At 38.2% G+C, this 12,951-nt stretch overlaps 1 protein-coding gene across 9 annotated transcripts in view; it reads left to right on the top strand.

The window, feature by feature from the left end:
• MPDZ (multiple PDZ domain crumbs cell polarity complex component) overlaps positions 1-12,951 on the top strand; it is a 112,859-nt gene that overhangs the window by 27,498 nt on the left and 72,410 nt on the right. For all 9 annotated transcript variants that reach the window (XM_087716083.1, XM_087716087.1, XM_087716080.1 and 6 more), the window contains exons 13-17: positions 1,849-1,928; positions 3,575-3,721; positions 6,215-6,361; positions 7,192-7,380; positions 9,102-9,311. In XM_087716083.1, coding sequence (XP_087572209.1) covers positions 1,849-1,928; positions 3,575-3,721; positions 6,215-6,361; positions 7,192-7,380; positions 9,102-9,311 — 773 coding nt within the window. The remainder of the gene's footprint in view (positions 1-1,848; positions 1,929-3,574; positions 3,722-6,214; positions 6,362-7,191; positions 7,381-9,101; positions 9,312-12,951) is intronic.

Genomic DNA, 12,951 nt, shown 5'->3' with positions numbered 1-12,951 from the left:
ATAAAAGGCTATAAAATAGTTATTTGAGTTTGTCTAGCTAAAACTCAGTGAACAATGTACACAAAGTTGATTTCTTGTATGCAGCCAGTTTCGTATACCATATCAACTGTTAAAATTATGAAGCTTAATTTTAAGCTTAAAATACTCAATGGCAGCAGCTGAAAAGAGTACTTATTAATGAGGATATTAAAAATAATTATCATTAGATGTCAAAACATACTGCTGAAGATATTTCATGATTGTTTATTTACAATGAAAAACCTTAACAATAATACTGGGTGAACAGCAGTTTTTATATACTAGGAAATGTAGTGTAGCATAAAGCAGAATGCATAGCTGAAGTTAGCTATGTATACATAGAATTCTTATATCTGTGGTTGATCACATTTGTTTATGTCTTACTTTTAAATAAGCAAGTAGTTTGTGATATACATAGCTGATTGTAGCTCATCAAGCCATGCTAAAGAGATATTCAGATTCTGTAAGTCTCATGTTTCCACCTACTTCGTATTTTTAAGCGTGTGAATATTTGAGGATATCGTAAGTGCTTGGTGGGTCACTGTACATATCTGACAAGCTCCAGTTATCATAGTAAGAGATAAACTAGATCAGATTTAAAATGGTAAATTATTACACTCACAATTTGTTTCTTTCTCACATTTTTAAATAAATACAAAAATCTGTTAAATAATTCCAGGAAGTGTGTTCTTCCACTGCCCCCTAGAGACCATGTTTCAGTAGGAGCCTTAGAAAAAGAGGTCATAGTTTCAAAAAAAAATAATCTTAAATATAGAGAACATTTTTTGAGTGCTTAAATATTAAATAATATATTTATTTGTATATGTAACTCATGATATAAACAGAATAATATCAAAAACACTACAATGCTAAATATTCCCACCTGAGAATAAGTTTCTTTCAACTTTAACTTACCTCTGAATAAATAGGAAAGGAATATTCTATACTGAACGATTTTGGGAACTGATTTTAATAAATACATAATATTATTTAATAATAATATTTAATTAATAAATACATAATATTATTTACTAGTGCACTCCTGTTGAAGAGAACTATGAAATGATAGCCATAGTTTTACAAATAAAAACAAAGATCTATAATTATTCTTCAGAAATGGAAAACAAATCACCCATAAGCTTAGCTTTCTGCTTTATCTTTTGAATTTTAGTTCTTATTTTTATTTGTTAATGTTTCAATCACGCAAACTTGTTTTGCTAACATTTGTAGAGTGCAGGGGTGTAAGATAATAATGAATAACAAGAATGAGCATTTCAGAGTTCCGTTGGGCCAGGAAAGAAGAACATGCCTGTAATTTCTGCATTCACAGAAAGGAGAAGGTGCAGCAGAGTGTAGCCAGACAGAAATCCAGTTATTCAGGAAGCTAGATTAGGACAATTGGGATTCCATGGAAGAGAGATAAAAGGAAGTTCTTGAGTAATGCAAGCCGAAATTGAACAGCCAGGGTAGTACTGAAAGATTGAGTCTCATGCTGATTTAATTTCAAATAGAACTGGATGACGCTAAAAATTTATTAAGATATATATGGTACAAAATTGGTTAGAAAAAGGAATTTAAAAATGAGCTGTTATTTTTTTCACTTAATCCAAGTGAATTCAGCTAGCTTTAAAAGGATTTTAAAAAAACAAAAATTTAGTTTATAATTCTCCCCCCTCCACTTTTCCTTTTTTAGATACTTAGTATCGAAAAGTATTTTCTTTTTCATTTTATATAAATCAGATGCATGTTTACAAATTCTAATGCAATTCATTTTCTACCTAGAGGTAAGAATTTTATAGTTTTACTTAGGATAACTGTCACATCTTGCAGATATTCAGCTAACATCCCTAGAAGAAGAAACATTGCTGAACAAATGGCAGAAGATTTTGGGGGAAAATTATGAAGTTGTGGTAGGTCGACTCATTGCTTGCTATTAAAAAAATAAACACTTTATCTCTGCTCTTCCTTGGGAAGGGCATTGTTTTTTAAAATCTAAAAATGTGGTAAAACAAAACTTTTAAGTAATCTTAGGCAGTCAGAAAATGAATCCTACATTTGATCAAACAGTTTCTAAATATTGCTTCCTGGGAAGTTTTCATTAATTCAGTCGATAAGTATTGGCAGTGTTTATTTAGTAACTTTTGGAGTCCATTATATATTTTGATTCTCCTTGTTGTCAACAGTGCATGGTTTCATTTCTTGGGGTAGCATTTTTGCTTGATGACCTCTCTCAATGTGGGCAGAGCTACAGTTGAGTTCTGAAATCTACATTTGGGAAGCAAAACAACAATGTAGCTTGTTAGGAAATCTACCCACTTCCAACATACAACATTTAGCATAATCCTTGCTTCATAAGAGTTCTTGCACATAGCTGATATTTGGAATAAAAGACTTCCCTACTTTAATCTGACATTCATCTACCAGAAATATATGCCACTAATTTTAATGTTGGCCTGCTTTTAGGTAAGTAATACAAAATCTAACAATTAGGGCTGATATTTTCCTTGTACTGCTGCTGTTGACCCCTACTTCATTGCTGGATGGTCTGTTTGTATGGCTTACAGAGATTTTTTTAAAGGAAGCTGGTTTGCCCCACTTCCCTGACATTTTAACAGATTGTTTGCATTTTTTCCTTTTTGTTTTTCTTCCCTCCTATGATTTATGATAATGATTGCTGATCCTCTATTTCCATTATTTGTTTTTAAATTGATTGTTAATTGACTCTTTTATTCTTTTAAAGTAAGGTTTACGTGAGGAATCTTGGTAGCCCTTTGGCCTACAAGCTTTAAAATGTGTTTAGTTTTTATGTAATAAAAGCTGTTTTCCTAGCTGACACTTTACTGCTCATTGAGAATCTAGCCAGTCTTCTTTTAAGCACATTTTAGAACGTATAAGCAACTACTTTTGTGTGCAGTAGTCCAAGGATGTAACAAGGATGTGGAACTTTTGAATAGAATTCTGCAGCAGGGTCATAGGTGCAGTTCCTGTTCTTTGACTGTTCCCCACCTGGGGATTAGTAAACCATAAAGAATTATGTTACCAGGTGCATGTCCTGTTAACGCTTGACTTGTTTCAGAGACAACAAGGATTGCCAGATATATGGAATCCAGTTCTTTTTCTTCAAACTGGAAACATTTCTGTTCCCGAATACTGTATTTGCTAACTATTGTTCCATGGCGGTCACAAAAGATGGTGTAATGAGAAGTGTGGAACCTTTGATAGTTTTATTTGTTCCTTTTATTTGTGACTCTCTGACTACCTTTCATCTCTGGACAGCTGTAGCTACCAGCATCTGTTACCCTTTGCAAATGAGAAAAAGGATGTTACAGCTGGATGCTCCTTTTCAGCTCACATTGTGATTCCATCTTGTTTTGATGTGAGAAATCAATGAACATGGATGTTTTCTTTTGAAAGAAATGAGCCTGTAGCTTAAGAAGTAGAGCATTTGTAGCAAAACAGTGTTTAAATTTACTGGTCCTTTGTATAGGATCTCGTTGCAATTTTCTAAGCAACTGATTTCTTGGTGTTATGAAGATTGTATTTTTCTTCTTTCTAGGTGGCGGATGTGAACAAGTTTAGTGAAAGCAGCGGACTGGGGATTAGCTTAGAAGCTACAGTGGGACATCATTTTATTCGGTCTGTTTTGCCTGAAGGGCCTGTTGGACGATGTGGCAGATTGTACAGTGGAGATGAATTACTAGAAGTATGAATTGATCTTTCTTATTCTTCTGCTCTCTTAAAAGATATGCTGAGGGATTTTTTTTCCACTTTTAATATTTTCTTAGCACAGAGCTGTGATGGCAGACCTATGGCACCTGTGCAAAAGATGGCATGAGGAACCCTCTCTGTTGCTCTTCAGGGTTCCATTGCATGCATGCGTTCTAGCCAGCTGCTCTCTTCTGGGTTCCGGCATGTGCATGCCGGACAGAAGACCAGCTATCTGGCATGCATGTGCATGATGGAACCCGGAAGAGCAGCTGGCAACTGTGCACATGCGCACCGGCCAGCTGCTCTCGTCTGGGTTGTGGTGCTCCAGCACACACCCACGCTCGTTTCGGCACTTGGGGTTGAAAAGGTTAGCCGTCACTGGCATAGAGTAAAGCAGTGTTTTTCAACCACTGTGCCGCGGCACACTAGTGTGCCATGACATAGTGTAAGGTGTGCCGTGGGAAAATTACTTTATATATAGTCAATATAGGCACAGAGTTAAATTTTGTTAACATTTTCTAATGGTGGTGTGCCTCGTGATTTTTTTCATGAAAAAAGTGTGCCTTTGCACAAAAAAGGTTGAAAAACACTGGAGTAAAGGTAGTCCTTGACTTACAACAATAATTGGGAGCAGAATTTCCATTGATAAGCAAGACGGTTAGTGAGTTGTGGCCAATGTTGGTGTGGCTGTTAAGTTGAACCAATACAACCAATACAATTGTTAAGTGAATCACGTGGTTGTTAAGCGAATCTGGCTTCCTCCATTGACTCTATTTGATGGAAGCCAGCTGAGAAGGTTGCAAAGGGCAATCATATGACCCTAGGATATATGCAGGAATGTAATAATTACATTCCCGATTGCCAACCTCCCAAATTTTGATCATGACATCTTGGGGATGCTGCAACAGTTGTAAATGCAAGGACCAGTCATAAGACAGTTGTTCCAGTGCCAGTCAAACATCGGATGGTCACTAAAGAAATTATTGTAGGATGAAGACCACCTATATTCATGTATTTGTGAAAGAAATACAGGTAGTCCTTGGCTTCATTTGGTGACCGTTCGAATTTACAACGGCACTGAAAAAAGTGAAATGACCATTTTTCACACTTATGACCTTTGCAGTATCCCCATGGTCACGTGATTTACATTCAGACACTTGAAAACTGGTTCACATTTATGATGGATGCACGTGATCTTCTTTTGCAACCTTCTGACTAGCAAAATGAATAGGAAAACTAGATTCACTTAACAACTGGGTTACTGATTGAAGAACTGCAGTGATTCACTTAACAAATGTGACAAGAAAAGTCCTAAAGTGGGGCAAATCGCACTCATCAAATTTGTCATTAGCAACATAAATTTTGGGCTCAATGGTGGCGGTAGGTTGAGGACTACCTGTATATAGCCTGTATAAATTCACAATATGCTAGTACATTCTAAGGTAGTGATTATATAATTACTCCCTTTTAAATACTCCATTCCACTTGTCAGAAGTTTGCACAGTCACATGAGCCCTGGACATTGCAACCGTCATAAATACAAATCAGTTGCCAAGCATCTGGATTTTGATCATGTGACTGTGGGGATGCTGCAGTGATTATAAGTGTGGAAAAACGATCATAAGTCACTTTTTCAGTAGTTGTAACTTTGAACAGTCACTAAACAAACCGTTGTAAGTTGAGAACAGCCTCTATTGGGTTTATACTGTTTGGGAAATTCTGGCATTTGTAGTTCAAATATGTCTTAAATGAGGAAGGTTATGGGAAGTGTGGCCTAGATATTACAACTTATTAAATTAAATGATTTCTATTCAGGTACCTAGCACATGCACAAGGAAAAGTAGACTTCTAAGAATGAAAATAATTCATTCATCCTAGGAACTGTATTTTTTCAGTAGCGCAGCACTTTAATTTTTCCTAGAAATCCTTGTGCTATCTGCTCTTTAATGTAGCTTCATTCAGTTTTCTGGCAAATGTCATTTGCATTCACCCATATTTATAGTCAAGATAACTTAATTAGCTGAAGTATAAAACATATCAGCATAAAAAACCGTGAGGTAATTTTGAACAGTCAGTAAATGAACTGTTGTAAGTAGAGGACTACCTGTGATGTGAAGAAGCCATGTAGTACCTATTTTTTTAATATGCTTCTTTAGTTTCCTATGTCATCATCATCTTCATTTAATGACCCCATAATCCCTTGCGGGGTGGAGTCTGGGCAACTGAATGGAGCTGAGTGTTTACTGGCCAGATGCCCTTCCTGTCACCCATGTGGAGTTTTGTTCAGCAGATATATTCTCATTGTTCCCAGAGAGAAATATCTGCCTCTACCTAGGATCGAACTCACAGCCTCCTGATTGTGAGGCAAGAGCTCCGCCTCTAGGTCACTGCACCACTCTACTTTAGTTTTCTATGTCCAATCTGAAAATATATGTCTTTCTTTCTGTCTTTTCCTTATTTCTGTAAATATCCTTATTTTCATTGGCAGGTAAATGGACAATCTTTGCTTGGAGAGAATCACAAGGACGTTGTAAATATTTTAAAAGAGCTTCCTATCAATGTAAGGATGGTGTGTTGTCGTGGAGTTCTACCTGTTACTGAAGCAGCATTGGATGAGACTCATATGTTAGAGCAGGTAATTCAACATAAAGATTTATACCCTTGTGGAGAAACTGACAGACCACCATTCTTCCTTCCCATAGAGAATGCAAAGAAAAGATTTGAACTCCTGAAATGGCTCCATTTTTTTTTTAAGTGGAGACCATTTGATCAGATGGCTAGATTTGGATTGAGGAAACCCAGCTTCAAAACCTTTTTTTAGATTTTTTTCATACAGCTTTCGTTAAAGTATTATAGTCATTTAAACTTTTCATATATATTTAGACATCTCTACATAAAGTTTACATTCTCAGATGGTAGAACTTGTGGAGATTATTAAATTAACCTCTTTAAGGGAAAAAAAACCCTTTGCATTGACAGTTGATTGGAAATCTGTTATAGATTTTTTGCATGAAACAAAAATGTACTTACAATTTATGTTTTTGATGATTAGAACAAACTGGATAAAGAAAAAGCTAAGATTTTTATTTGTAATCATAGAATAAAAGAACTTTGTAAATATGCTTATATTTGCTGCAAAGGAAATTGGAAGCTTTTCTCTTTTTTCCTTTTTATATTTTCCTTCCTTCCTTCTTCCTTCTTCCTCCCTCCCTCCCCCCTCCCTTTCCCCTCACAGTTATTAAGGGAATCATGGTCATTATGTGAACCTGGCTTGCTTAAAAACCCCAAACTAGTTTGTGTTTTGTATGTGTTTTGTAAAACTTTAATTAAAAATTGATTTAAAAAATAGATAAGTTTTAGACTCTTTAAATAGCAGTTCCCATTTATTCCAGTTTCATTGACAACCTGTGTTTAAATTTCCTTTAGCTTAATTTTTTTTAAAAGTAACCCTATTTAACTTTACAGTCTCATATCGACCTTGGTGGACTCCTTGGTGCTTCAGAGACAATCGATGCTAAGCTGGAAATAGCTAACATAAGTCAGAATACTGAAGAGGTACAAGGTTCTCCTCTGGCAATGTGGGAGACAGAAGTACAACAAATTGAATTGGAGAAAGGCAGCAGAGGTCTTGGCTTTAGCATATTGGATTATCAGGTAATTTCTGAATTCCATAATATAAGGATGTACTTTATACATTGAATCCAGTATCCCTTTAAAAATGAAACATTCCAGTAGAATCACATCATTAAATAAACTTGTCAAACTTATTTTTTATATCTTCATATTTTTGCAAGGAAGTCACCTTCAATTATGGATAGTTTCTGATCTTTTAGATGAGAAAAGGTATCATATGATTAGGAAGTCACCTTTCATTACTATTCTATTACATTTCTCAATCTTTCTCTTTAATGAGAAACTGAAATTCAAGGAGAAATGATCTTATACCGTGTTTCTCTGAAAATAAGACAGGGTCTTATTTTCTTTTGACCCTCGAAATAAGTGCTTGGCCTTATTTTTGGAGAAGTCTTATTATTTTTGAGGTGCAGGAGACTCCTTAACCATGTCCCGCAGATCAGCTGATCCAGAGATGGCCAGAGGTTCTGTCTCTGTTTCTGGCACACTCTTGCCAGGCCTAGCATTGCTGGGCCTGCTGCTCTTTTTGTGGCCGCCACTAAGAGAAGGGGCGTGGTAGCTAGGGTTTGCAGGAGTGGCATCTGTAAGGCCGTTCTGCATGGATGGCAGGTGCATATGGGATGTGTGGTGCATGTTCTCCCCTTCCCTTCCAGGAAATGGCGGGGACTGGCTGCACATGTGTTTAAATATTTTAGGGGAGGGCTTGTTTTGGGGGAGGGATTATATTAGCGCATGCACTCAAAAGCCTGATTGGGCTTATTATCTGGGGAAGTCTTATTTTGGGGTAAAGAGGGTAGTAGTACTTATTCCATGGATCCAATAATAGCACACACAAACACATAAAATATTAATATTGCGATTGCTGAGCAAGATGCATTATTATTGCAATTGTTATAAGGAAAGTAATAGAAGTAATAGTAGTAGCAATTTAAAAAAAGACATGCCTCAAAGTGCAATACTACCAGGTTTGAGAGGGCTGTAAAAGCACTATGAAGCAGTATATAAGTCTAAGTGCTATTTTTTATTCTTTTGCACTAATTTGAGGAGATTTTAAATGTGGAGCAGATTCTGAAATGCATTTGCTAACTTCATCTCTCTGCAAAGAATTTATTTATATTCTAGAAGCTGGTTTTAATGTTGCTTTCTGCAATCTTTCTGCAAGATTACATAATGTATAATTAGGTTTTAATTTTTCCTAAGTAGTGGCTTGATAACTGAATCTTTCTATAAGCAAGCCGGGTCAAGAAAAAAAAAACCATACCATTGTTTGAAATGTCCGATCAGAGCCAATAGATTGGGCGTGCTGCAGATCCTATCTATCAAAGAGAGCTGGGTAGCAGGAACTAGAAGAAAGTTTTTTTCTGCTGTGGCCCCTGACTTATGGAATATTCTCCCCCCGAACACTAGAATGGCCCCTACCCTGTTGGCTTTTCACAAAGCTTTAAAACCCCGCTATATCCCCGGGCCTGGGGCTCAGAATGTGTGAAGGGCCTTGTTACTTGGCTTTACTGTTAGCAGATTAATCATCACAGCTGCTGTTTGTATTTACTTATTTTGGTGGACATTTTAAATGTCTTTTAAATTGTTTTAATCATTTTTTTGAATTTTAAAATTGCAGGCCGCCCAGAATCTTGGTGAGTTGGACGCTGCAGAAATTGAATGAATAAATAAATAACAAAGTAAATAAAAATACATGTCAACATTTTCCCCCCTTACGTTTCCCTCTTTTCTCCTTCAATAAGGATCCGGTGGACCCCGCAAATACAGTGATTGTGATCCGCTCTCTTGTCCCTGGGGGCATTGCTGAGCAAGATGGCAGGCTCCTCCCAGGAGACAGGCTTATGTTTGTCAATGAGACCAGCTTGGAAAATGGTAGCCTGGAGGAAGCTGTGCAGGCCCTGAAAGGAGCACCTCTGGGAATGGTGAAAATAGGAGTCGCCAAGCCATTGCCTGTAAGAATTCTTGTTTTATATAGTGGGATTTTGAATTTTGCAAATAAACTCCTGGGGTATTTACTGATGTAGGACTTTAGGTCAGAGGTGGTATTCAGCAGGTTCTGACCAGTTCTGGAGAACCTGTAGCAGAAATTTTGAGTAGTTTGGAGAACTGGTAAATACCACTTCTGACTGCCCCCCACCTCCATCTGTTCTCTGCCTCCCAAGTCCCAGCTGATTGGGAGGGAATGGGGAATTTGCAGTAAACTTCCCCTGGAGTGGGGAGGGAATGGAGATTTTAAGGTATCCTTCCCCTGCCACGGCCACCAAGCCCCCACCACCACCACCAAGCCATGCCACACCCACAAAGCCAGACCCACAGAATCAGTGGTAAAAATTTTTGAATCCCACCACTGCTTTAGGTATATAACTGTTGATACTTAAAGGTGAACTAACATTTGTTGTGAGATAATAAAATGCTGTTTTAGATGTTTACCTGCAAATTACCCTTTGCAAAATCTCTCATTTTATACAATTGTCATCAAGAGAGTAACAAAGCTCTGTGACCCAACCCACTACCACTTTGTTCTGCAAAAAATACCTTTGCTTGAGATTCATGAAAGTAGTGCAACTATTCAATAACTTATTCAGAGCCAAAATAATAACTTTAGTTTGAGAATTAGTTACTGTTGGCATAGTAATTTGAAACAGAGGGTAAAAACATGTTGCTTCCAGAAACCTAGGGTAAGAATATTTAAAACACCCCAAACAAAAATGTTATGATTTATTTTCATAAAGTATAAGCAAACAATGCTTACACTAGATGTTTGAATGCATTAATTATCTATTATGTATACTTCAGCAACTTTGGTATCTACATAGTAATAATTTTGCATATTTATTTTACACAAATGCATACATGCAAAAACATGTATGTTATGAAACCTTCTTCTACACATAATCTGGAAATTTCCTGTTCCTAAATGGCAGGAATCTATAGTGAACAGAACTGAAAGTTTGGCAGTAATTGTTTTCATTTATTCCTTGAATCAGTAAAGCAGTAATTTTGGTCGCTGGTTTGAGGGCTACTTTCTGGAAAAGTAGGACATTTATATATCCACCTTTTTCTGGCTGAATCCTGATGTTGTGCCACCTTTGCACAGAGGTGTGCAACATTTTATAAGCAAGGGCTACACTTAGTGATTCAGAAGAGTACTGAATGCTGCAAAATAAATGGGCCTCATCACACATGAATTTGGGACTAAGGTTTGTGGATGAATTGGGGAGAGGGTGTCTTTTTTTGTTTACTATTAGTGTAAGCTCAGACGTATTGCTAAAATTTGCCCCTATTTTTCATTTGGAAATTGGAAACATTGCCATCACATTTCAACAGCAGTGGACTCGGGGAGTTCAGAGGATCGCAAAAAACGATTCAGTGGCCACACAGGGCTTTGGAGTTGCCCATTGAATTGCTGTTTTGATAGAAGAGCCGAAAGTTTTTACTAACGGAAGGGAATGTTTCTTTCTAATTTGGGATATAAATCATTTTATATATCTATGATGGCCTGTTTTTCTGATAATTCAGTGCAGCCAGAACGAGTGGTATGGTGGTCTAGAGGTGGAGCTCTCACCTCACAATCAAGAGGCTGTGAGTTCGATCCTAGGTAGAGGCAGATATTTCTCTCTCTCTGGACACACTTGAGAATATATTTGCTGAAAAACACTCTGCATTGGTGACAGGAAGGGCATCTGGCCAGTAAACACTCAGCTCCATTCAGTTGCCTAGACTCCACCCTGCAAGGGATTATGGGGTTATTAAAAGTGGATGATAAAATGTAGACAGAACATTTTTCACAATTATTGAGATATTAGTTATTGCAGGCATGATGATTATTTATTTAAACAATATATTATGCTGCCATCTCACCTTAATAACTCTGATCAATTAACAATATTGTATGGAAAACATAAACCAAAATAAAATAAAATAACAATCTAGTACAATATGTCTGTGACTGCAAGCAAATTATATATATATATTTACCATAATAAATATCTTAAAACATGCACAAGAGAATATATATTGGGCTCATTTCTGGCACCAATGTGTGAGGGGAAAGCCAGCTCTTCAAGGCTAGGGGCAGTTGGGACCATTCTAGGCTCAGAGGGGAGGCTGTTTCATAGGACAGGCATTGTGACATAGAAAGCACACATCCTGGGTTCAACCAGGTCATTCAGTTTGACAAAAGGGACCTGAGGTCTGGTGGAATGGGTAGAAACTATCAGAAACATAGAGACTCATTGCTATCCTGGCCCTGTATCTCCCAGAGTTTTATGGGTGATACCTCTTCCTTAAAGACTGTGACTGTGATGTCTCCTGATCTAGGGGGCTCCACTGGCATGATGGATAGACGTGTGCTAAGGCCCTCCTGGCCTTGGCTGGCACCTGCTCTTTGTGCAGGACCTCCAAATTGCACACTGGGGGAATGTTAAGTTATCCAAGTGATGGGTAGGGCAGAGATGTACAGAATATTAATGTTAGTTAACTGTTCTGACCCCCCTCATCCCACACCAAAGCACGCCGAGCCAAAGATACTTTACGGAATTTATGAACAGACAGACAGGTCCTTGGCAACAAACAGCACAGACAAGCCTTGGTAGCAATCCAGCACAGACAAGCCTTGGCAGCAATCCAGCACAGACAAGCCTTGGCAGCAATCCAGCCTGCCAAGCTAACACGACAGTTCTCCAACTTTCGTAAATGTGTTGACTACTGCAAAAGGGGCGTGTGCACAAGCATTCCTTTTATAGTCTTGAGAGGAGCCTAATTACCACCAGCTGAGTGCAATTACCTCCTGTAACTGCGCAACTGTTCTTTATGCCTATTAGCTCTCCGGTGCTGAGCATCTAGGAACAACTCCCTTGGCTCCTCCCCACTGCTGACATCCGGATCACACTCCCTTGTCTCCTCCCCACTGGTCCAAGGCTCCTGGTGGCCAACCAGTCTCTCTGCGCCCTGCTCGGAGTCGGAACCCTGTCCAGGGTCCTCCACATCCTCCAGAGCTGACTCATAGGGCCCCTTGCTGTTGGAGTCTGTTGGCAGCTCCAACGGCGCCTGCTGGGCCACAACAGTTAACCTTATATGGACAAATGCCCTGAGTTACTCAGAGCTTTCATATAGATGGTAAATAAAAGCAGGAAGAAAATGTTGAAAAGGCATATTTTGTATCAATTTTAACTAGAACCAGCCTTAGAGGAAGGAGGAAAGGCACTGTACCCCCCCTCCCTCATTACCAATTCCCCTAAACCTGATTAAAGAGGTATTGAAGCAGTGGTGGTATTCAGCAGATTCTGACCAGTTCTGGAAAACCAGCAGAGGAAATTTTGAGTAGTTCAGAGAACTGGTAAATACCACTTCTGATTGGCTCCGCCCCCATCTATTCTCTGCCTCCCGAGTCCCAGTTGATCAGGAGGGAATGGAGATTTTACAGTATCCTTCCCCTGCCACACCCACCAAGCCACACTCATCAAGTCATGCCATGCTATGCCACGCCCACCAAGTCGCGCCCACAGAACCAGTAGTAAATTTTTTTTAGTCCCATCACTGTATTGAAGGTCTCTAATCAAAGACAAGGCCTGGGTGGATATATAATCCATA

This window comes from Thamnophis sirtalis, unplaced genomic scaffold (assembly GCF_051295495.1).
Source record: "Thamnophis sirtalis isolate CommonGarterSnake01/CBP01778 unplaced genomic scaffold, rThaSir2_p1.2 scaffold_5, whole genome shotgun sequence".
Taxonomy (NCBI): domain Eukaryota; kingdom Metazoa; phylum Chordata; class Lepidosauria; order Squamata; family Natricidae; genus Thamnophis; species Thamnophis sirtalis.
Note: the sequence above shows the minus strand (reverse complement) of the source record. Positions and strands in the feature narration are given on the sequence as shown.